General features: G+C 41.8%; 4 protein-coding genes across 10 annotated transcripts; 2 read left to right on the top strand and 2 right to left on the bottom strand.

The window, feature by feature from the left end:
- Window positions 1-760: 760 nt before the first annotated feature.
- rasd2a (RASD family member 2a) lies at window positions 761-2,258 on the bottom strand. Its single transcript, XM_086290707.1, has 2 exons — window positions 1,669-2,258; window positions 761-1,557 (listed from the first exon to the last, which is right to left on the bottom strand). Exons 1-2 carry the CDS (start codon window positions 2,204-2,206, stop codon window positions 1,040-1,042), a joined length of 1,056 nt encoding a protein of 351 aa, XP_086146833.1. The 5' UTR covers window positions 2,207-2,258; the 3' UTR covers window positions 761-1,039.
- Window positions 2,259-6,387: 4,129 nt separating this feature from the next.
- On the top strand, window positions 6,388-16,523 carry epn3a (epsin 3a). Of its 2 annotated transcripts, XM_086289412.1 has the most exons (11): window positions 6,388-6,669; window positions 8,391-9,119; window positions 10,825-10,919; window positions 11,494-11,571; window positions 12,051-12,143; window positions 13,903-13,986; window positions 14,111-14,207; window positions 14,372-14,527; window positions 14,649-14,723; window positions 14,816-15,052; window positions 15,554-16,523. In XM_086289412.1, the coding sequence occupies exons 2-11, from the start codon at window positions 8,552-8,554 to the stop codon at window positions 15,847-15,849; spliced, it is 1,779 nt and encodes a 592-aa protein (XP_086145538.1). In that variant the 5' UTR covers window positions 6,388-6,669; window positions 8,391-8,551; the 3' UTR covers window positions 15,850-16,523. The 2 variants fall into 2 exon arrangements, with proteins under 2 accessions (XP_086145538.1, XP_086145539.1); XM_086289413.1 differs by lacking the exon at window positions 11,494-11,571.
- arl16 (ADP-ribosylation factor-like 16) lies at window positions 14,329-20,479 on the bottom strand. 5 transcript variants are annotated; one of them, XM_086289419.1, is made up of 6 exons: window positions 20,295-20,478; window positions 18,813-18,868; window positions 18,617-18,733; window positions 18,405-18,520; window positions 18,057-18,248; window positions 14,329-14,515 (listed from the first exon to the last, which is right to left on the bottom strand). In XM_086289419.1, the coding sequence occupies exons 1-5, from the start codon at window positions 20,368-20,370 to the stop codon at window positions 18,083-18,085; spliced, it is 531 nt and encodes a 176-aa protein (XP_086145545.1). In that variant the 5' UTR covers window positions 20,371-20,478; the 3' UTR covers window positions 14,329-14,515; window positions 18,057-18,082. The 5 variants fall into 5 exon arrangements, with proteins under 5 accessions (XP_086145545.1, XP_086145547.1, XP_086145546.1 ...); XM_086289421.1 differs by having other exon boundaries at window positions 14,330-14,515; window positions 18,119-18,248; window positions 20,295-20,479; XM_086289420.1 differs by lacking the exon at window positions 14,329-14,515 and adding an exon at window positions 16,525-17,920 and having other exon boundaries at window positions 18,119-18,248; window positions 20,295-20,479.
- Window positions 20,358-22,704, top strand: fn3krp (fructosamine 3 kinase related protein). Of its 2 annotated transcripts, none has more exons than XM_086289415.1 (6): window positions 20,358-20,671; window positions 21,102-21,253; window positions 21,388-21,479; window positions 21,639-21,721; window positions 21,887-22,009; window positions 22,112-22,704. In XM_086289415.1, the coding sequence occupies exons 1-6, from the start codon at window positions 20,543-20,545 to the stop codon at window positions 22,448-22,450; spliced, it is 918 nt and encodes a 305-aa protein (XP_086145541.1). In that variant the 5' UTR covers window positions 20,358-20,542; the 3' UTR covers window positions 22,451-22,704. The 2 variants fall into 2 exon arrangements, with proteins under 2 accessions (XP_086145541.1, XP_086145540.1); XM_086289414.1 differs by having other exon boundaries at window positions 20,385-20,864.
- Window positions 22,705-22,813: the final 109 nt, after the last annotated feature.

Below are 22,813 nucleotides of genomic sequence, written 5' to 3'. Positions count from 1 at the left end.
ATTATTTTTCCATGAACTAGGTCTGGAAATACAGATCTTTATGATTCAACTGTGTATTGAAAACCCAGCTAGTGCCCTGTCACTTAAAAAGTACATGCGGGTACATCGGCACCTTTTAAACCTTGTTTGTAGATTGAAATCTGGTGACTGGAGGCATGTTGAGCACCAGTTTGAGATGATTTAAGCCTTAGCAGCCATTAGAAGATGGGTTCACTGTGATCAGAGGTACTTAAATCCCCTTTCGTTCCCATTCTGATGCTCATTTGTGAATGTACCAGACAAATTTGTCAATAAACTTTTAGTTTATCTTTCCAAAGTGGGTTTTATTGATCCACTTCAGTTTTACTGTTTGGAGAGGTTTATTTTAAGCAAATATACTGAACTTCTTGTCAGTGTCAGTAATATTAAATGCCGAGTTGAATAATCGTTGTGCTCTCTCCATGGTGCTGATCTCACTCCGTCTCTCTCCTTTCGCCCACCTTCCCCTCTTTAATAAATCATGCGCTATCACTCATTGTTTCCTCCAACTGCCATGGTGACACACAAGCGCGTACACCACCTCGGCTGATTAATAGGCATTGTAGCACCTCTGTACTTTAAGCCATTCACTAAGCCGTGGGCGTTCTAAACAAACCGTGCAAAAACTCTCGAGACTGACAACAGATACTGGAAGATGTTGAAGGTCTGCGTTTGAATCATCCACCCATGGCTCTGAACTCCCTCCCACACTCGAGGTTTTTACATCATCACTCGAAGAGAATTGACTGCTTACGTCAGTGTGCGTAATCTGGCCGTGCCCGTCTCTTTGTGAAGAGATTCTTAAATTTTTTGTAACAAACGGAAGGATGGAAAGCAAGGACACAAAACACGCAAGATAGTTGGAAATATTCAGCTTTTATTACAGGGTTATAGAACAGGGATATACAAAAAAAACACGATAAGAATGCACTGGTCCAGCCAGGTGCTACAGAGTATAACTCTTTACGTATACCATATTGCAGCGTACTACTACAATTTGTTTGTCGAGAAGTCTCACAATTCATTGAATCTGACACTTCTCGGGTTTGTTGTGTTTGGTGCTTGATCCAAGCACGAGTTGCAGGTCGCTGTTGAAGCTCGGGCGGCGCGCCAGAGGGTCCACTGCGGCACAGGGCGCAGAGAGTACCCGCGTACGGCTACCCCTCCTGCCTCGCTGGCCGACGTACAGCGACCGGTAGGTGAGGATGGGTATGACCTGATGTCGCGATGGACTAGTCTCGTGAGGTAGTCCACCCAGAGAGGCAAGGGCTCTGAACATCGCGTCCAGCCCGGTGCCGGTTTTAGCAGAGGTTTCGAAGAATGGGATATCCTCGCCGAGGATTTTCCCCACGTCTGGCCGTCTCACGACTCTCTCTGAGTCTAAGTCCCCTTTATTACCGCATACAATGACTGGCACTCTCACTGGCTGTTTTAATTTCAGTAACTTTGCCTTAGCAGCTTTGATTTCGCTGAGCAGCTCACAGGCTTCACTCAGAGATTCTCTGTCATCCAAACTGAAGACGAGCAGAAAAATGTCACCTGGAGAGACAAAGAACATCAGATGTAAATTAAGGTAGTTAGCATTCATTTTCAAAATATAAAAAAACAACATCCCTTAAAAACAGATTTAATACAGCACTGATTCCTAACCTGTCAGGATGGATAGTCTGCGTTTGGCAGGGAAGTCCCTCTCACTTGCCGCATCCAGAAGATCGACCTGGTATGCCTCTCCTCCTATGTGGAACAGCTTTCTGTGGAAGTCTTCGATTGTGGGCTCATAGCTCTCCTCAAAGTCTTTCCCCATGAACCGCCGGAGAATGTTTGTTTTACCCACTCTGGGCGCACCAAGCACAACTATTCTATGACAATTTCTGGGCTTGGTCAAACGCAACTCCAGCAGGTCCACGGACCTCTTCGGGAGTCGATCAGCCGACACTTGCCGATTGCCAGAACTTGAGGATCTACTCACAACTATCCTCGTATCCTGCTGTCTCCAGCACCCCTTAACCTTTTTGACGAGCCCCATGCCTGTCGCTACGTTTGAGACTTTGGGGTGCTGGAGCACTGGACCGAGTGAGGTGCTCTGAAGATCTGGGTGCGTAATGCTTGATTGTAGATGCCCGGTGAGAGAGTTCAACATTTCGAGAATGCCATCAACGGGAAGATAAAACTTCTCAGTTGTGTTCATCTCTTGTGCTCTTTCAAGAGTCTCCAGTCACCGAGAGGCAATCACAACCTCACCAACCCAGTTGCTTTCCCATGTGTCCAGCGAAACAGAGCCGAGTGTCATCTCTTATACACCCACAGTTTCTGCGTCAGCAGGCTCATTCAAAATGCATTCCTTTTATAGAAGCACGGAGCCCCCCACGGCCCCCGCTTGTGAAAAATATTCCTTTGGAGGAAGACAAAAGTGCTAGATTGGTCTAGAAATATACAGTAGACTTTTTTCAGTTGGTGCATTGCAGCTTTCTGAAAGTTATCCGGATTGTTTTAAATTACGATCTTACTTTGTTGGGGGGGGGGGGGGGGGGGGGCACGAAACACTCTGATCTGTTCTGGCACGTTTCTATTTTTAGCATTTGACCTGCAGGTGCTTCCTGTCTAATTCTGGGTAAATGTTTGGTAGACAGAGTACAGATAATTGCCAATATCATGGACAATTGAGGTGTGACGTGCGAGCGCAAATTAATTTTGTTTATCCTCTTTTCCTGAAACGCTGTCACGGAGACATTAGCCATTTGCCGTATATATATTTATATCTGTTATTTAACAGTTCCACAGTGTTTTCATAACAAATCCCACTTAACAACACATCCCTGCACCGCCCGACATAAATCTGTGCATGACAGATTTTATTATTCCTGAACTGTGATCGCATACTCTGGAAGTCCCTTTATTTTCTGAATTCCTCACGACTTTTTCGAGTGTTGAAGCTTGAAACAGAGCAACTCTTTGTTTTATGAATCATAGATGACCTGGCGATGAGTCCTCTGCAGAACCCCCGGAGTCAGAAAGCTGATGTTATTTTTCCACGGTACACTAACATATAAATCAAATTTGTATTTCTGGAGGAGAGATATGCTGATGTTTTAGGGAGAAGGTGAATCACTGGAGCATACCAAATCATTTGTGAGCTCAGTGCAGAAGTTAGAACATGATACAAAGCCTTTTTTTTCCCTCCATCAAACTATTCTCAAAATCCAAGGACACTTTGAATGGACAGCCCACATAATGGTTTCTTTCTTGAACCTGAAAATATATATACAAGACTAGCTGATCGCCATGGAGATTGCAGTCTCACTCTAATAAGTGCACTTTAGTGCTACAGCTGAAAACCATGTTGTGATGAATAATGTATAAGCAGCCATAGTAGCTGATAATGTACTAGTAGATGGTTGGTTTCTAAATAGGTGCTATCAGCAGTACATAATGGAACATTGATATACTTTTAGAAATACTAATGGGGTGCAAAAGTCTGAGAGAGCTCGTGAATATATTAGCTAGTTTGCGTTTTTCGAAATTATATTGTAAAATTTTCCATTAACAATAACAGTGAGCTTAATAAAGTGAGCAGAAACACGAATCCACGTATTTTAGTGCATCTTTGGTTTTGATCAGAGCATATACTTGAGATTCGCATTGTGCAAAATTTGCAGATTTTCTTTTTTGTTTTCAGGACATAAGAAGGAGACAAAAACACTGCCCCTAGAGGGCACCAGAGACAAACAGATGAAGTTAGCTGATTAACCAGTGGAAAGGAATTGATTATGGTTATGCACATCATGCTGCTTTTGTTGCAGCAGCAATTAACTAAAAGTAAATTATTATTCCAATTCATACACATTACAGGACATTACACCCATTTTCAACCCTGCTCCTTTGTCTTGCATGGCCTCTTATTTTAGCTGTTGTTTTTAGCATTCTTTGCTTGATGTAGCAGTTTACCTAAACAACAGCCTGAGCCCTCCTTTGTCAGAGTTCTTAGTCAGAGTGTCTTATCCTCCCTGGTGTGTTCCTTTTGTGATTGGTCTGGTCTGGATGCCACTTTAGATTGCTGACTCTTTTACTACATGCTAAATGTAGTTTGGTGCTGTCATGCTCAAATAAGCAAGGCTTTCCCTGAAAAAACAATGTTCCTTGAGAGACAGCATATGTTGCTCCAAAACCTATTCAAATTGTTTATTATTATTGTTTAATGGACCTTTCACAAATGAGCAAGTTATCCATGCTGTTTGCAGCACCGCACATGATCACAGATGTAACCTTAGAACTGTGCACTGAAAACAAGGCTCTCTTCTTTAGCTCTGATGTCACAGCACCCAGCTTTTAAAAAAAATATGTTGCTGGTACTGAATTAAATTAAGCATATATTTTTTTCAAATACTTTTAAATATGCTGTCAATAAAAACAGAATACAATGATTTGCAAATCTCATAAACCCACATTTTATTCACAATATAATAGAAAACATATAAATGTTTAAACTATAAAGACATTTGACATTTTTGTGAAAATTTGAGCTCATTTAGAGTTTAATAGCAGCAACATCTCTCAAAAAGTTGTGATCAGTGCAACAAAAAGGCTGGAAAAGTAAGTGACATTAAAAAGAAACAGTTTGAGGAACATTTTTCAACTAATGAGATTAACTGGCAGCAGGTCAGTAACATGATTGGATATAAAAAGAATATCTTAGAGAGGCAGTTTCTCAGAGCTGAAGATGGGCGGAGGTTCACCAATCTGCAACAAGCTCTGACATGCAAAGAAGAAGCCATATGTGAACATCACTGGGACACACTGCTGTCTTTGTAACATAAAATACGGAAACAAGACCAAGGGCTGTCGGACAAGAATGGAACAACATTCCTCTCCCAAAAGACTGCCATGAAATTCAAAGTGGAGCTAATATTGTTCTTATAATTGTACATTTGATATGTGTTCTATGTTCCACTGTGAATAAAATATGTGTTTATTCTGTATTTATTTACATTTTACAGAGTCTGGTAACTTTTGGGAATTAGGCTTGTGTGCCAAATTCTTAGTTTTAATAAACTTTATGGTTAAATTATATTTAAATTCTTTGCATTATTACACTATACAGTTGAAAAAATCCAGCTTTTTTTTTGATGAAATAGGATGTCATGTTAATATCCCTGAGACTTACTATAGCTATAACCACCATAATCTAAGTCTTCCTTTCAGTGTAGTAATTTACATTATACACACTCACTGTAATGGAGGTGTCCCCAGGAGGTATAAGACTGTGTTAATAGATTAATGTCTCCAGAAGTAACACATGTGCACACACACTTGAAGTCTGATTGCCTTTCTTGCATGACGTCATCACTGGCCGTCCTCTCTCCTCCCCCTCTGTTTTCCCAGCCCTCGCCTGCATGTCCCCCCTGTCCTGACCTCATCACGCCTTTGTTGGGGAACAAAGAATGTTCAGGCATCTGTTTTGAGGAGAAATAAAGACAGAGAGGAGGAGGGCTGAAAGAGGTATATGAAATGAGCTTGACTGACTGGATCAGTGAAAGTGAACAGGGCGGCTGCAGCAAGCAATAGTACATTCCTACACACAGGGCTGGGTAGTACACACTTATTTCAGAGATATATATTATTTTTAAACCCCAAATCATACGTCATATCGCTTGATGACATTTTAATTCCTGTGCACTTTGCCCTTCAGTTGTCTTCAGGAGTGTTTTTGTTGTTACAAGGTTGAGCTGGTATTTCCTGTATATCCTGCTCAGTCAACCACAAGACCCGCTGCTCTCTCGCCAGCAGCTTCTCCCTTTAGTTAGATAATCATTTTGCACTCACTGTATGTTCATACAGACACCCTCAGATTACACTGTGCATTTGTCTGAGTCCAGGCCAGAGTGAATACAGAGCAGATTGAGGTCTTAATGCACAAGGATGGGAGTTCAGACAAGAACCCATTAGTGGTAATAAATAAGTAAAGAGCAGAAATGCATGGAAGAAGCTGGTGGGAAGGAAGTGTAGTTCTTTGTACACTCCCCCATGGGAGAGCATGTTCACTCAAAAAGTGTTGCAGCGCTGACTTTCTGTGAAAAGATCCGTGCCTGGCTTAGATTATTTGTTCTTATCTCACAGTACAAAATTGTACATCGGTCTAGCTGTGTGTTTGCACCACTCGCAAATTACACACAGTTCTAGTTGTTTTAAGCTTGTGAATGTTTGTGGCAGAGAAAAAGAGAGATTCCTCAGCATGTGCTGTGATCACCTGCTTCAGTTACGACAGATGATTTTCCATCAGGCAGTGAAAGAGTTAAGTCTGACTCTGCATGCACCGAGCAGGCCTCCCTCCCTCCCCTTCTCTCCATCCATCCATTTTTACTGTGTGTGTTTATAGGGGGCTGTGCCATCTGCAGGCTCAGTGCCTGGATTTGTGATAAGCACACACAACTTAGTTTGATAACAAACTAAACAGCAGCTTCCGCCTCCGCGCCGTAGTTTGGGATTCTTACACAGTCCGTGCGCTTCTCGCTGACTGCTTTGGGCTTTAAATATCTTTCTCCACTAGTTCTTCTCTGTGCGACAGCTACGGGATATGCCGAGAGGCGGAGGCGTTTCTTATTCTACCCAAAGCTTCCCCAAGTTGGGACCCCACTGACGCGCTATGACATGAAGGTAAGAGGGAAAGTGGACACGGTGGAGACGATCTTTATGTTTTTCGTGGTTTCTTTTCGTTTTATCGGGGTTTTAACTTTTAAACTCGAAAACAAGGCTGAGTCACGGTCACATACTTCACCTACCCGATCATCGCATTTGACGCAATAATGGCCCCGGTCTTCCTAGTTTGGGACAGAAAGAGCATGCCAGGAAAAGAGCCGCGCTTTCCCCCAGCGGGTCAGTGATTTTTCTCACGGCTGTAGCCCGCAGTGAAGAATACCTGGGCGGGTATGTAGGCCCGATCTGGGAGCAGTTTTATTTGGGGCGGGGGGTTGCGTCCTATAAGTGCAGATAGATCGCGTTCTTTTAATTTAAGCAGGACTTTTTTTCTTTCTTTTTTTTTTTTTAATTGTTTAAATCCTCCAAATTTGAAAATGGTCAAGTCAAGGTCAGAAATGGAAAATCAGTTGTGTTTTTGTGCGTGTTAATGTTTTGGGCCTGCTTCTCTTCCTGGCTGTACTTTGAACTTTGTGATAATTAACGAAATCGAGGTGCCAAAATTTGACTTAAAAAGAATTTATCGTCTTCATTTTGCCACATTAACAGAGGCAGAAATCTGTCCAGAGAGACTTTAACTGACTTCTGTTAAACATTTCTCCTCTGCTAGCCCTCATAAAACCACCTTTTCCTTTAAACTGACTTCCACTGACAGAAAGTTATAGGAAGAACGCATTTTCTCTTATTTTCTGGGCACAGCTATGTAGTTTCAAGAAGGGCCTAAGCAGTGAACCGGGCCTGCATTGATCACTGAACCTGCTGTTCTTTGAACCAGAAATAGACTCACTCACTCCCTCTTATCCTGGTACAGTCAAAGGTACAGCTAAATCTTTTGAGAGACAAAAGTAGCAGTGTGCTCATATTTCGTGTAACACAATAGATTTTCAAGCGTAATTTTTGCTGTTTTACTTTTTTTTTTTTTTTATTGTAAGTCCTACTGATGTGATTGGGCTGTCACTCATCTTTGTACTCCTTTATGTGGGGGAGAGGAAGCTTATCAGTTAGCTTATGATTCCCCTGACTATGTAAGACAAAGCAATCCAAAGTTCAGGACAAAGTGACATGTACTGTAAGGCATAATTTTCTGTAACTGCTGCAGAAAAACATTTTGGTGATTCAGGCAGATAGACATATGCTTACATGTACAGGACACTGGGTGTTTCGTTAGTTATGGGAGGCCCACCACCGCTGTCATGATGATGTAACCAGGTCAGACCAGCAGGGGAGGTGGAGCCCCTCCCTTTTCTCATAATGCCCAACACCTGCAGATTAAACAGTAGTCCCAGATACAGTGAGTTTGGTATGACACAAAACTGTGCTTTTATTAGCAGCAAAAGTGACGAATGAAATAAGATATAGCAAATATTTGTCAAGCTGGTGGCTGCCCGCTTAGGAACAGTGCACTGCATGCCTTAAGCCATGGCCCATGTCTTCAAGTAAATTCGGGGAAAACCGAGATCAGGTGGTTTTTTTTTTTTTTCACTTTGCTCAGAGGCGTGGAGTTATTTCTCTCCTTCCAAACACTAATAATGGGTGGGAAAACATGAGAGCTAGGCGAGTTCACTAATGCTGCTGATAATTGCAGACAGAAGATGATGTATAAGGAGTTATAAAGCTGACAAGTTATGTGAAATTCTTATTTTACATATGCATATGCTTAAATCATGTTTTTATTCTTCCAGAAGGAGCACACTTGTGGACACAGCTGAAGTCACCTTTGGGCCTTCCCTTTAACCGCATTTTTCCATTAAGCTGAACAAGCCGTTTTCCTTTGAAGCAACACAGTGGGCTGGCCTGCTGCTGCTAGATTTTCTTCCTCTACCTGTTAAACACCGCTGCCATCATGCAGACATCATCGATCCGCCGCCAAATGAAAAACATGGTCAACAACTACACCGAGGCCGAGATAAAGGTTAGAGAGGCCACCTCCAACGACCCCTGGGGACCCTCCAGCTCGCTCATGGCTGAAATTGCAGATCTGACCTTCAATGTTGTGGCTTTCACCGAGGTTATGGGTATGGTCTGGAAGAGGCTCAATGATCACGGCAAAAACTGGAGGCATGTTTACAAGGCGCTCACGCTACTGGACTATTTAATCAAAACAGGGTCTGAGCGCGTAGCCAGGGATTGCCGGGACAACATATACAGCATTCAGACACTGAGAGACTTCCAGTACTTAGATCGAGATGGACGTGACCAGGGCCTCAATGTGAGGGAAAAGGCTAAACAGTTGGTGGCTCTGTTGAGGGATGAAGAAAAGCTAAAGAAGGAGCGAACCCAGGCACTGAAGACCAAAACACGCATGACAGGGGTCACAAGTAGCTTAGGTTCGAGTCCCTTACCTCCTCCTTACCCAGGATACCCGAGTGATGAGGGCGTCAGGTGCAGAAGCTCTCCTTCCTCCTTCCACTGTGAGTAGCAGGGGCTGTTGTGTAACTACAGACTATATATTACATTACTCAAAGCACACAGTGTTGAGTACTTGAATATTTCCTTTTGCACGGGAGCTGTCATTTTTCTGAATCACTCACATGGCAAGTCACAAGTTAAAATGGTCATGAGTTCATCTGATAAGTTCCCTGAACTCTTATGTGATGAAGTAAATCAAAACCTGTTTTCAAGGTAGTTTCGAAAACACTATTAGTTTTAATACTCACGCTTCACCTTTCCGAGCCTTGACATGCATAAACTGACTGCGATTTCGTTTCAGTTTTGCTCTCTTCACACTGTTGGGCATCTGCATTCCTTTGATTGTCTGGCAGCTAAACTGGATTTATGATAGAGAAGAGGCCCAATGTGTGCTTGTTTCACTCCAACACAGGTTTACAGCATGTTTGCTTGAGGTGATACTCTGTCATCTGCCACTTAAGTGTTTAGGTCATTAGATGGGTTGATGATATAAGACTGAAATTTTCAGTGTGCGACTGAGGAGAGATGGTATCACTGACTTCATCAGCTACAAGTGACAACTCTAACTGGAAAGCTAAATGCATCATTTATAAATGTGGTGCTACTGGTCTGTACTATACTTTGGCAAATGTGTGGTCTTTGTGGGGAATGTTGTTTAAAAAGGCCGTTAGTAACTTTTGCCCTTGTGGTGTCTCAAGGGCAGATGTTTATCTTTTTATGTCTGTGGCTTGCTTCATGAGGGAAAAGTAAATACTGTATACCCGCAAGACGGTATATGACTGTATTTTCTTTCTTTCTTTTTTTTGTTCAACAGATTTTCCACCTAATACAAATTACTAGCATACTTTTCTGAGCAAGAATGAGTGCCAGCGGAAGCACATGGCCAGTGTCCAATTCCTAGCTCTGGTTCTGTGGTTCAGAGATACTATAAAAATAGCATGGTTTATTTGAAGGAGGCTTTCCTATCCATTCCAGAAATCATAGCAAGGAATTGGATAAAGAAACCCCAGATGATTTAGAAAGCCCCACCAGTCCTCTGTTGTTGTTTCTCTCTAGCTGATTTTAACTATAAAAAGGGGGGATATTTTGGTGATTTCCAGAAGATTCCATGATAATGATTAGTACCGTGGGAGGGGGTCACCAGGTTGTCAGCAGCTAATTGCTAGAAAGTATTCCAGCTCAGACGGGGGATATTGAGGGGCAGTGCGGTGGAAAAGATTGGTTTCCGAGACCTGACTTTTCCAGCGTGTGGCCTGCTTCCCTCTTTTAGCCCTGTGACCCACAGCCTGGCACCCAGACTGGTAAGCTGCCAGCTCCCCCCGACCCCCTTCCCTATTCCCTCTCTCAAATCTGGACCTGAATCCTCCAACTGGCCCAGAGGATTCGGGGTAATAAGGTGGGCCCCACTCCAATCCATCCATTCCTCTCCCCCACCACCAGCCGAACTCTCCACACAGCCACACCATTGTTCTCAGTGCAGGCAGACTGTGGCAAGCAATGTGATCAAAGGCCCTTAACAACAGGCAATGGAAAATTAACATGCAAAAACAGTGCCAGCTCGTTTCTGACCTTAAAAATCACCCTAAAGTGTTTCTTTCTTGGCTTTGCATCCCCTTCCTCCCTCCATCTGTTGATGTTTCTCTCATCCTATGGCTCCCCATTCCTCCCTAAAACCCACTCCCCTCTGCTCTTTCTCTCCTCAACTAGCTCCAGACCTGGAACAAGCACGGCCAGCAACCAGTGGCGAAGAGGAGCTACAGCTGCAGCTGGCCCTGGCTATGAGCCGAGAAGAAAGTGAAAAGGTACAAAAACACACAACACACTCGCTCTTTCAGTGAGCACAAACCTTTCACGCTTACAGGCACATGCGCCAGACAGAAAGAGGCTTCTTCGCTTTGTTGTTGACATTTTATGCTGTAGTAAAACATTAAACAGCTGCCCCAGTGGTGAAGCGTTGCTCCTGACTGTGTATTTTCCAGAACTGTTGTCAGAAAATGATATCATCAGCTCAACCTCTGATGTAGCCAACAATGACCGAGCAGAGTGAGGAAGCTGGGAGCGAAAGAGTGAGAAGCCAGACAGAATGTGTGCATTGATCCACTCTCAAGCTTCCACAGCCCGCCCCGGTCTCCATGCCAAGGGCAGCTTTGCCCTCGGAGACTTCCTGCTTCAGCTCCTGTAGGAATATATTAGAGTGCATATCAGTTTCCACTTCAGCAATCAAACAAATCGGCTGTGATTTTTGATAAGAAATCCAAGGCATTTGATCTGTTTCTCTTCTTTCCAGCATAGCCTATCATTACAGCAAAATCAAGCATGCTTTTTTACCATTTTTTTTGATTTGCCTTCCTCCAATTCCCTCATGTGTAACTCTAGCCACCTCCTCGAGTGGATATCGATGAGCAGACCCAGCTCCAGATCGCTATGAGCCTCAGCAAAGAGGAGGCCCACCAGGTACATGTATACTGGGAGGGATGCAGCTACCTTTGCATTTTTTCTTTGTCCCTTGGTTTAAACATTTAACCCAGTATCACATTCCAGTGTTTTTCCTTCACAGAAGCAACTGCATGCCTACTCACTTTCTCTCCTTCCTACAACTGAACTATCCCCCCTTCACTCACTCACTTTTGAACAGCAAAGAAATATGCAACTTTCTCTAAAAATTAACCAATTGTGGTTTCATCCTTTGTTTTTTCTTATACTAACCATAAGTTGTTTCCTCTGAGTACACTTGTATGAGACACACATCTCAGGCTCTGACCTGGTGCTGCTGACCTTCTGGTGTGGTGCCAGGGAAGGGCAAAGGACTGGCTCCTTCACATTGATTGGGAAACCTGTTAAATTTGCTTGTGAAGTACTGTGAGGATGCCCAACTTTATTTCTGGTAAAATGGAAGCTGACTGTAAATCCCTCCTTGGTTTACACTTTCACAGCCAGTCCAACGCGCTCCTGCTGCTGCCCTGGATATGGACGAGGAAACTCAGCTCCAGTTGGCCCTGAGCTTGAGCAAGGAGGAGCACCAGCAGGTAGAGTGTCCTGGGGAGTGGGTGAGAGGACTTGAACCATTTCCTAAGCACTTTTGAAATAGACAGTAAGAACTGTCGTGACATTTTTCACAAGTTATTTATAAAAAATGAAGGTGCAGGTGACCACACTTGTCACTTCAGTTTGAATTACAGTGCTGTGCAAAAGACTTGAGCCACCCCCTCATTTCTGGCTTCTACGGAACCAGACTTCTTGTAACTGTTTTATTTTTTGAAGTTGTCTTAAGCCATAATTCTCCAGACTTTTTGGAGGTCTTTCAAAGCTTTTCCTTGGACATTGACTGTTTTTTCCACTCATTATTAAAGGATTTTTATTTTCTTGGTAGTGTTACGTGGCTTAAAAAAAACAATCATTTAAGCAAAAAAAAAAAGAAAAAAAAGGCAGCCTGCTCAAGTGATGAATCAGTGCTGTGTAAACACAGACAACTTAGCAAAGAAGCAACTGTAAATGGTATATTTTGGCACTTCCAGTCTGTCACAAAAATCAAAAAAAATTTTCCATTTTCTTTAGTTGAATCTATGAAAAGTACTAAAGATGACACGGTTTGACAAACCAAAAAGAATCATTTTGCACCAACAAGGTGATTCCCACAAAGCTATTAGCTAAAACTCGCCATATCTCAGCATGGTGTGCGGTGTGTTCATTATAAATTTAAGGAAATCAGACAAGTGGAGGACAAAAGAAGTGGAAGGACTAAAAAAGGAAATGGAAAGCATCTGAAAGTCATCCATCCATCTTCTTTTGCTTATCCAATTCAGAGTCATGGGTGGGCTGGAGCGTATCCCAACTGCCATAGGGCGAATGGTAGGGTGCACCCTGGGCAGGTCGCCAATGTGTCTCAGGGTTTATCATGTTCTTAAGAAACAGGAAAAATCCAGCAAAGAAAAACACACAGTGGAACACTATTGGTCATGAATTAACCTCCACAGAGCCCACACCTCACCATTATTGTAACAGTGTGAGATCATCTTGACAGAGAACAGAAGTAAAGACAGCCAACATCCAAAGAAGAAAGAAAGCTACTATATATGCTGTATTTCAAGCCATCTTATTCCACATCTTAAATAAATAAATCATAAATGAATACATTACTATTTTGCCTATTTCTTTATATCCCAGTGATATATATATAAGGAAATTAAATGTGGGTCAAAACTTTTGCACAATACTTTATTTATAATGTAAATTCAGACTTGCTTCCTGAATAGCTCAGGAGAATATTACCTGTTTAATTTCAGTCCTCTGTTACAACATAAGCCATTATATGATCAGTGCCACTTGTCCTAAATCATCCTTTCTCTCTGTATTTTTTTTTTAATTATATTTTCCCCCATACAACCTTTACAGTACCTTATTGCCACACTTTCTGCTTCCTTTTCTTTGCCTTGTTTGAAAAAGTTGTATAACGTTCACTTTGTTGTATTATCTCGGCAACCTTTGGACCCCCGCTTCCTGTCTCACTCTCTTTGTCTCTTTCCTCCCCCTTTTTTACCCTCTCTGTCTACACTCCTATATAGTAACACAATAGAACTGCTCTGTTAGAGATCACAGGGATGCTCTGCTTTCTGTCCTCTCTTTGGCCAGGGAATTTTCTGGTTTCTGCCAACTGTGTACATATGTTGCATAGGAAAAATGCAAGCCATCTATTTTTCCTGTGCACCGTCACTGAATGAGAAATATAGTGTGATGTGACAATATGTGACCCGTAAAGGCTTACGTGTGTCTTTTATCTGTTGAAAGGAGCAGCTCAGCCGCCAAGGAGATGAGTCCCTGCTCCAGAAAGCTCTGGACGAGAGCAAACGTGAAATGGAGAAAAAAGGCGGGGTATGAAAGCTTGAAACATAAGCAGTAGTATATGACTATGAAAACATTCAATAATACTGTCAAAATATATGTTGAAATATAAACTTTTTCTGGTTTTGTTTTTTTCTTTGATGAATTTGGTCAGACGGCCTTTATGGACCTGGTAGATGTTTTCGCAGTACCCACAGATCTGCCTCCCAGTGACCATCGGTGGAATAATGCCTCACACCAGGCAGCTGCTGGTGAGCCTTGAGTTGGCTTGGTCATGGTATATTATTTTAGATGGAATCGTATGAAGATGAAGAATCTTTTTTTTTTTTTTACATGAAACTCTCTGCTTTTTGTACCTACAAAATAATTTGAACTGCTCACCGGCTAACACTCTTTTATTTGTGTGTTAATTAAGAAGGCAGCCGCGTTCCAAGAGCTGATTCTCCATGGATGGTACCTCCACCTTCAAATAGCCCTCCCCCACCGTGGGAACCTCCAGCCAACCCCTGGGATCCACCACAGGACAACGTCTCCAGCCTCAGTCCTGTATGGTCTTTGCCTGCAAATACAGGTGAGTGTTTTCACTTACAAGTAGGGTAACTAAAATAAAGACGTCACCTGGATATCTTAAAAACTACCTATGTTCCACAGAAAGTTAAATAGCATTTCTGTCATGTTTTTATCCTCGTCAGGAGCTGATCTGTTCACAGCGCCTTTAGGAAGATCAGCACCTACAGAACCTGCTCCCCGAACTCTAAGTCCCTCAGGTAAACAATACATTATCTGCTATTCTTGTTCTACTTTTTGTACGTTGGTTCCACTTGCAGTCTTACTTGTCTTTCTACTTTTCTGCTGACAGATGCTGATCTGTTTGATGACGCTATGGATGGTGGTCAGGTGAACGGGGCTAGTGGGCGAGAGGACAGCCCTGAGCTTTTTGACCTTTCTCGTCTTCGAGAAAGCCTGAATGACCCCAGCTCTCGAACATGCCGGACACCCGAGTCCTTCCTGGACCCTTCGGCAGCTTCCTTGGTGAACTTGGACAGCTTGATCCCAGGAAACCCATCAGCCAAGAACAAGAACCCGTTTTTATCAGGTATGTTTTGTATTATTGACTGCAGGTGCAGTCATTGCACTTTGTTATTGGACATACAGAGTAGTTAAAACATTGTATTCAAATCAGCCAGGTGCTGGTTGTGCATAAGATGAGCACAACCACCACCTGGCAGTGTTAATCATTTACCAGTGTGTGCCATGTACTGGTAAATGCAAGCGAGTGATAATCCGCTGCCATGTAACGACTGCAGTAAAACCCCCACGTGCAGAGTGCTAGATATTTCCATTTTTCCATTTATCCTTGCTGGTATCTGTTTTTTGTGATCTCCAGTTGGTTTGTGAATGAGAATTAAAGTTTTTTTTTTGTTCCTGCCTTTTAAATCTCAGATGAGTTTTGGGAACAGTGTGTGCTTGAAACTGTAGCGTCATGAGAGACATAAAGAGGTCATTGACTCATCAGGTTCAAGGCTCAGTTTTAGAAAAAATAAACTTTGAATAGGTGTTAAAAGTAGACTTTTTCTCTTTATTTCTTTTCACATAGGCCTGAATGCTCCTTCACCCAGCAATCCATTCCAAGCAGATCAGCCGAAACTAAGTCTAAATCAAATGGGCACCGGCTCCGCCTTGACGGCTCCCCACGCCACTTCTCTTCCATACAGTGCCTCCTTGCCGCTGCCTACAAGTCATCCGGGTGCCAGCATCCCGTCGTCACATACTCACCCCACCCATCCTGGACTGGACTTGCCAGTGAGGCTCCCTGAGCCCTTGTTGCCTTTCTCTTCAGCAAGTGCTCAGGGATCACAGGCCGCACAGAGCAGTCAAAACCCCTTCTTATGAGGACAAACTAAACCGGAAAAAATATTTTAGAAAAATGGAAATTCACTAAATTGTCCTCTTGAAATATTGCTCTAACTGCACACCAAACTACAGCCCAATGGACTTGTATGAAAAACCTATTCTTAGTTGTTTTTATATTCTTGTACTGCACAATAACCTTTAGGTAGACGCAAGCTGAATCTGCTCTTCACTGCAGCAACATATCCTGCTCCTCTTTTAATGAACAGACTACAACAGAGATAACACTTTTTTTTTTTTTTTAAAATCTAACTACTAAGTGTCAAGTACAATTTCAAGGTCATACCCTACAACGTAGAAACAAAAGGTCTGATAATATTTTGCTGTCAACAAACTAAGCTGTAAGTAGAGGGAAGATGCATTACAGGTTTAGGTGGTCACTGCTGATTACACATTCTCGGTATGTGCACATCTACCTGTTCGCTGCTTGAAGTACTGCATCATACTGGTATATGGCTGGAACAGAGCTGGTGGGGGAAAATCAGTGTATACCAGTCTGCTATTATGAAATTCAAGTGGCGAATGAAGTAATAGTTTGGGAGGACTGTGAGCAAATAATTCATATGAAGTAACCTTAAAAAATGTATGAATATGAGTTTATTCATTGCTTGCAAACCACTGACTTCACCAAATATAGGAGTGTATTTACAACACTGCTCAGTTCTTCACATGGGTTTATTCACTTGCATTTACTCATTTCCCTTGGTATCAATACATGCCACATGAAATCATGACGACTCAGGAACACACTCAGTATCACTGTCTCATAAGCAGTTTGCGCCCCCTGCTGGTGGTGAAGTCAGCAATATTACCTCTTACATTGCATCACTACCAGAATAAACAGAAAAAAGTGACAATAAGCCAAAAAAGAAACACAAAAAAACTGCTCCTCTCAATTAAAACATAACATCCACATACACTGAAAACAAAGTTCATACACAAAATCCAAATTTCATTAAGAAAAAAAACATATACAAAGATAAATACTGAATGCCTTACATGAGAAAATATTCTGTAAAATCTTCATAAAGTTCTATAAGAGTTGTTACTCATTTTTTTTAATTTTTTTTTATTAAATCTGAAGTGAAAGAGCTTTTTTTAATTTCAGACAGAGTTCACGTGATTTACAGCCATGGAAAACAGCCATAACAGAAAACAGGAACTCTTATAAGTGACAGTATCAATCAGGAATACCTCAGATTCCCACTCTGCGTCGAATAACAAATGCATGAAATTAAGACCTTTGCAAATGAGACAATCATTTGATCCTGTTATACTATCACTTCGTCCTCTTCACTCTGCCTAATGTACAGTTATGTCTTTGTGCTACCAAAGATAAACACTCTTACACGAGAAACACACCATGAAAACCTCAACAGAGTAGCATATAAGCTGATAAAGACCAAAAGGCAGAACATTTTTTGTATAAACAGTATCACTATTATAAGATACAAATACAGAAACTGGCACGCACGCACACACACACAGTCACTGGCCACTTTATTAAGTATACCTCACTAGTTCAGGGTTGGACCCATTTTTCCTTCAGAGCTGTTTTAATTCTATTTAACAAGGTGCTAGAAACATTCCTTGGATTTTGGTCCATACTGACTTGACAGTCTTATGTATTTGCTGCAGATCTGTCATATGCACAACCATGGTGTGAGTTTGCACCAGACTTTGAAGGTGCTCCACTGGATTGAGATCTGGTGACTCTTGTGGCCATTTGAGTACAGTGAACTGATTGTCAAGTTCATGACTGGAGCTTTGTGACATACTGCGTTATCCTGCTGGGTGCAGGGTACCAAGAAAATATCCGGCACACCATTACACCACTACCAGCCTGATCCTCTGATATAAGGCAGCGTGGATCTATACTTTCATTTTATTTATGCCAAATTGTAACAATACCATCCAAATTGCTGGGAGAAACTTACACTCACTGGACCAGGCAACATTTTTCAATTCTTTGATGTCTAACTTTGGTTAGCCTGTGCAAACTATAGCCTGTTTCCTGTTCTTAGCCCCTCTGGTCTCCTTTTCCTCTGATCATCTACAACAACAAGGCCAGAGAACCCAGAGAACTCGGTTCAGCAGATCATCTTTACCATGTTTCAATGCTTAAACTAATTCAGTTACTGCCATGTTATTAGCTGATTAGATATTTGCATGAAAGAGTAATTGTGTACCTAATGAAGTAATCAGTAAGCGTATGTCACTTGACTGTGACGGACTCCAGCCAGCTCATCACCTCTTTAAGTCCCTCTCCAGATCTGGCACTGACTTCCAGTGTTGTGATTGGCTGAGTCGCAGATGCAACAATGTCATCCATCCTGAACAGTGACTTTATCTCTATAAGGCTCATAGTGCAAGGCATGTCCCTGGGGGAAAATATAAAATTGGAAAAGAAAATCAAAAATTTCCTAGTGGTATTATTAGCTTTCCTTATTACATACAAATTGCATTAAACCTGCTAGAGATCCTGTACAATATGGTAAAACACTAATAGAGACTGATGTGTATTCTACGAGTGTCACCTCTTGTTGAAGAGAATAAGCACAGAGGCCTTGCTCAGAGGCTCAGCTGACAGTACTGACAGCAACTGGATACAGGAGGAGGATATCTGAGCAATGTTGGCCGAATCCACCATGAACTATGGAGAAACAAAAGAAATCTACTCAAGTACTTCAATTTAGTAAACCCATATTGAATATTACAAATATAAACAGCATGTATACAAAGATCATACAATGACAGAGGAGCAGTCTTTGAAGTAACTGGGCCATATAGGGCCCATGCAGCCTCCCAGCTCTCTCACAGTCACCTTCTTCTTCTTCACGGTTAGATCTGTCAGATTGGTTCCTACCTACAAAGAATGAAGACTGGAGATGGAGAACTTACACGGATAAGGTGTCAGAGACTTTGAACTGTCCATTAGTACTTACTGTGGGAAGAGTTGAAGGTGGTGTCCCCAATTCATCTAAACCATGTACGATAAACTGTAAATGAAATCTGATAGGAAAATCGACTGGAGACAGCATTGCTATCAGCTTTAAAGAAAAACATTTTGAAATGTTTACGCAATATTTTATGAGCTATGAAAGTAGAACTTGAATATTTGTTATGAGTAAGGTTGGTGATGTCACAGCTGAGAGACTACTGTTGACTTGTCACCTCACAAATGAAATCACGTCATCTGTTCAGATGACAGTTTATTAATAATCCACCAATTTGGGCTAAGTTTATATGCGATGGGCCCCATGCATGTAATCTAGGCAACTGGAGGATAGTGTTTAACTTGTGCTGTTGCAGATCACTTCCCTTTCAATCTCTGAAATAGCTATGTGAACGAGAACTGCCTCCAGATAAATACTGGAAAAACCAAAGGGCTGGTGGTGAACGTCCACAGGCACAAATATCCTTCTCCACTTACGAAATGGAGAATGTGGACTATATCAAAAAAAAATGCTATTTACCAAAAAGGACAGAGCAGGCTGTATCTGGTAAGTATGCCAAGGACTTTTGAAGTGCAGGAGAAGCTCCTGAAGACTCTGTGGTTCCAACAGCTATCTGTAATGGTGCTGGTCTGTTGGGGCAGCAGTATCTCTACTGGGGTCAAAAAGAATTGAAACAGGTAGACCAAGAGTGCCAACGTGATGCCCTCTTGACCCAGTGGAGGTAGTAAGTGACAGGTAGCATGGTAGCTAAACACATCCCACCCCATGCAGGACACTCTTACAGCACTGAGCAGCTTCTTCAGCGTCAGGCTGCTGGACCCACGGTGTGTAAAGGAGCAATATTGGAGGTCTTTTCATCCAGCAGAGCCGCAGCAGTAAAACACATGTATACTTACACATGCACACATTGGGGACTGATAAATCACAGTGTGCAACTGTTTTCAACACTCCATCTTCTATTAGCATCATCTGGGGCTCTGTTTTTTTGCTTCTAGGCATCTAAAGATGTTATTTTATTTTATCACTGCGACATATATGTACACACATTTAAATTATACTTCGTCTATCTTGTACATGTTTCCTATTGTTTTATATAATTATAATTATTACTGTTATTATCCACTTTCTGACCATTGACAATTTCACATTACAGTACAGCACTAATTTCTGCTGTAATGTGAATTTCCAAACTATTGGACTAATAAGGGCTACCAAAGCTTAAATATTGTAATAATAATCTCTCTTACAGCTCTTATTATGAAAATGAATTTGTACACATACCGATGCAAAATAAAATAACACTGGGTATCGACATTTGGCAATTGGGAAAGGCGATATACAAACCCTGGTCGTCCATTACTTAGCAACTTAAGTACTACACAAGCTCATAGGCTAAATTAGTTAGCTAATTAAGCTATTTGGTAGTATTTCCTTTTACGTCAAAGAAATTCACATGGCCACAAAGGATATTTTGTAGACGTTTGAGCAACAACGTCTTTCCAACACCGGTCGCTCCGAGGAGTAAACACATTTCTTTGCTGGTCATGCCGGTTTTTCCGCAGAACCATAGTTAAACTCGTAGCGTATAGCTGTAGCCTCACTTGGCACCATGGCGACGTTCACGTGACCGGACAAACGTCGGTCACGCGACGTTCACGTGACCGGACAAACGTCGCAACTATTGGACAAAGTAGAAATCAATCAACCCAGACTTGTTTATGATTGGCTACTACTCAATCATTATTTACATAACGGAAGAAAAACAAGATCCTGCTTCGGGACAAAGTCCTGGTTGGCTGCCGCAACGGAAACTGTCAGAAAGACTTTCATACCCGCATTTGCGATGCGTAGGTGGTTTTAGTCCTGCTGTAACTGTCCTGGAACTGATGATAAATAATCATGGAAGCTAAGTTAAAGAGGGAGTTGGGGACAACCATGCTGAAATCAGCTGGTCATGCTGGAGGTGGATGCATCAGCGAGGGACAGAGTTATCATACTGACACTGGGAAAGTGTTTGTAAAGATAAATCACAAGAGTGAGGTATTTGTTATTGTTAGTTTTTCATTTTCTTTAACTGTTGTGTCATTCAGTTCATGATCGGCTTTCGGCGTGTGCTCAACTCGGGACTTAAATGAATGGGACATGATCCAGCAGCTGCACCACACTACTGTCCGTGGACTTTGTGTAGATGTTGTGGAGTGGAGAACAATGCAAAAATTCACATTTACTGAAGCTTGTGTTTACCAGACCGTGTTGTCCTGTCTTTAAATTATCCAGGCCAAACTGATGTTTGATGGAGAAATGGCCAGTCTGGAGGCTATTGTAAAGACAGAAACCGTGAAAGTCCCCAAGCCCATAAAGGTGATTGAGCTTGACACAGGAGGCTCTGTATTTGTGATGGAACATCTGGACATGAACAGTCTTAGCAAGTAAGAGAGCTCTTGACTACATTTTTTTCTTTAGTGCAGATTAAAGCAGAATTTGGGCAGATGAATTTAGTTTTAGAAACACTGAGCAAAATATTTTTTCAATGACATACTTGATTTTTAAACACAATGAGCAGGTACTCAAAACAGCTAGGAGAGAAGATGGCAGATCTGCATCTTCACAACAAGAAACAACTGGAAAAATTAAATAAAGAGCAACAGACAGTGGGTAATTCAGTTTAACTTCATCTTAGCATGCCACAATGTGGATAATATACACACACACACACACACACACACACACACCAATGAATAATAATGAACTGTGTCAAATTTAAGGTAAAAAGTTTGTGATTACTGTTTATTAATATTACGGCTATATATGCAGGAAAAGGAGCGGGGCAGTCAGATGTGGCTGCTGTTGAAAAATTTGGCTTCCATGTAACTACATGCTGTGGATATCTGCCACAGGTAAAGCCAATGTATATGTGTCTATATACTGTGTCTGCATTCTAGTGGAGGGTGTACAGTATTGATGTCTCTAAGTTGTGTTACAAATGTTTGGTCTCCAAATCTTCAAGATGTTAAAGTGAATTTCAGCAGCATCACAGTTTTTTCTCATTCTTACCTCTCCAGGACAATCAATGGCAGAGTGATTGGGTTCCATTCTACACCCAGCAGAGGCTACAGCACCAGCTTAACATGGTGGAGAAATCGTATGGAGACAGGGAGACCAGAGAACTATGGGCTGAGTTACAGGTGCAACCTCCCTTTGATCCTGTTTGAAATTAAACATATTTTGCACAAGACATTATGATTGTATCAGCATTGTAATGTGCATGTTGTGTCTCTTATTTCCAGCTGAAGATCCCTCAGTTCTTCAAAGATGTGGAGATAGTCCCTGCTCTCCTACATGGAGATTTATGGGGAGGAAACGTGGCAGAATGTGCAGACGGCCCAGTCATCTTCGATCCTGCTTCCTTCTACGGCCACTCTGAGTTTGAGTTGGGTATTGCCGGGATGTTTGGTGGCTTCAACAGTGCTTTTTACTCTGCATACCACAGCAAGATTCCCCAAGCACCAGGATTTGCAAAGAGGAACCAGCTTTACCAACTCTTCCACTACCTGAATCACTGGAACCACTTTGGTGGTGGTTACAAAGGTTCTTCCATAAGAGTTATGAAGACCCTGCTGAAATAAACACACTCACAGGCACTCTTAGAAAGCATTGCAGTCTTACATTGAAGTATTATGCGATTTTGCTTATTTGACCAAAAACAGTGTGTGAAGACACTAAACAACACATCTAACACTTTAATGTCTTCTGTACTGTGCAGAAAATACTGACCTAACATAGAAAAAACAGTTGCATCCTGCCAGCTCATCTGACACTTTCCTGCTTCCTAATATTTAAAACAGAATCTGCAAATAAATTCTGTATTTTGCACAAGGTGTTACAGTGAATTAAGTGTAGTTTGTTTATAGACATAAATTAAACAAAACTTGCAAATCAGAAGTCTGTACTACACACCAATGACTGAACTTAAAAATTATTGTTTTTTA

The sequence above is a fragment of the Aulonocara sp. 'chitande type north' Nkhata Bay genome, linkage group LG4 (assembly GCF_057382095.1).
Source record: "Aulonocara sp. 'chitande type north' Nkhata Bay isolate Kocher_YH1m ecotype deep benthic linkage group LG4, A_spYH_male_GT1.1, whole genome shotgun sequence".
In the NCBI taxonomy this organism is placed as follows: Eukaryota; Metazoa; Chordata; class Actinopteri; order Cichliformes; family Cichlidae; genus Aulonocara; species Aulonocara sp. 'chitande type north' Nkhata Bay.
The sequence above is the reverse complement of the archived record's forward strand: the minus strand, read 5'-3'. Positions and strand labels throughout refer to the sequence as shown.

What these genes read in the sequence shown, in the direction of transcription:
- epn3a (XM_086289412.1), top strand. Translation starts at nt 8,552, where the DNA reads ATGCAGACATCATCGATCCGCCGCCAAATGAAAAACATGGTCAACAAC. An exon ending in CTCTCCTTCCTCCTTCCACT is followed by an intron (nt 9,120 to 10,824) that starts GTGAGTAGCAGG and finishes CTCCTCAACTAG; the next exon opens with CTCCAGACCTGGAACAAGCA. An exon ending in GCCGAGAAGAAAGTGAAAAG is followed by an intron (nt 10,920 to 11,493) that starts GTACAAAAACAC and finishes GTGTAACTCTAG; the next exon opens with CCACCTCCTCGAGTGGATAT.
- rasd2a (XM_086290707.1), bottom strand. Translation starts at nt 2,206, where the DNA reads ATGAACACAACTGAGAAGTTTTATCTTCCCGTTGATGGCATTCTCGAA. An exon ending in CAGACTATCCATCCTGACAG is followed by an intron (nt 1,558 to 1,668) that starts GTTAGGAATCAG and finishes TTGTCTCTCCAG; the next exon opens with GTGACATTTTTCTGCTCGTC.
- arl16 (XM_086289419.1), bottom strand. Translation starts at nt 20,370, where the DNA reads ATGACCAGCAAAGAAATGTGTTTACTCCTCGGAGCGACCGGTGTTGGA. An exon ending in GTTGCTCAAACGTCTACAAA is followed by an intron (nt 18,869 to 20,294) that starts ATATCCTTTGTG and finishes GATTTCATTTAC; the next exon opens with AGTTTATCGTACATGGTTTA. An exon ending in AAGACTGCTCCTCTGTCATT is followed by an intron (nt 18,521 to 18,616) that starts GTATGATCTTTG and finishes GTTTCTCCATAG; the next exon opens with TTCATGGTGGATTCGGCCAA.
- fn3krp (XM_086289414.1), top strand. Translation starts at nt 20,724, where the DNA reads ATGGAAGCTAAGTTAAAGAGGGAGTTGGGGACAACCATGCTGAAATCA. An exon ending in AGATAAATCACAAGAGTGAG is followed by an intron (nt 20,865 to 21,101) that starts GTATTTGTTATT and finishes TAAATTATCCAG; the next exon opens with GCCAAACTGATGTTTGATGG. An exon ending in GACATGAACAGTCTTAGCAA is followed by an intron (nt 21,254 to 21,387) that starts GTAAGAGAGCTC and finishes CACAATGAGCAG; the next exon opens with GTACTCAAAACAGCTAGGAG.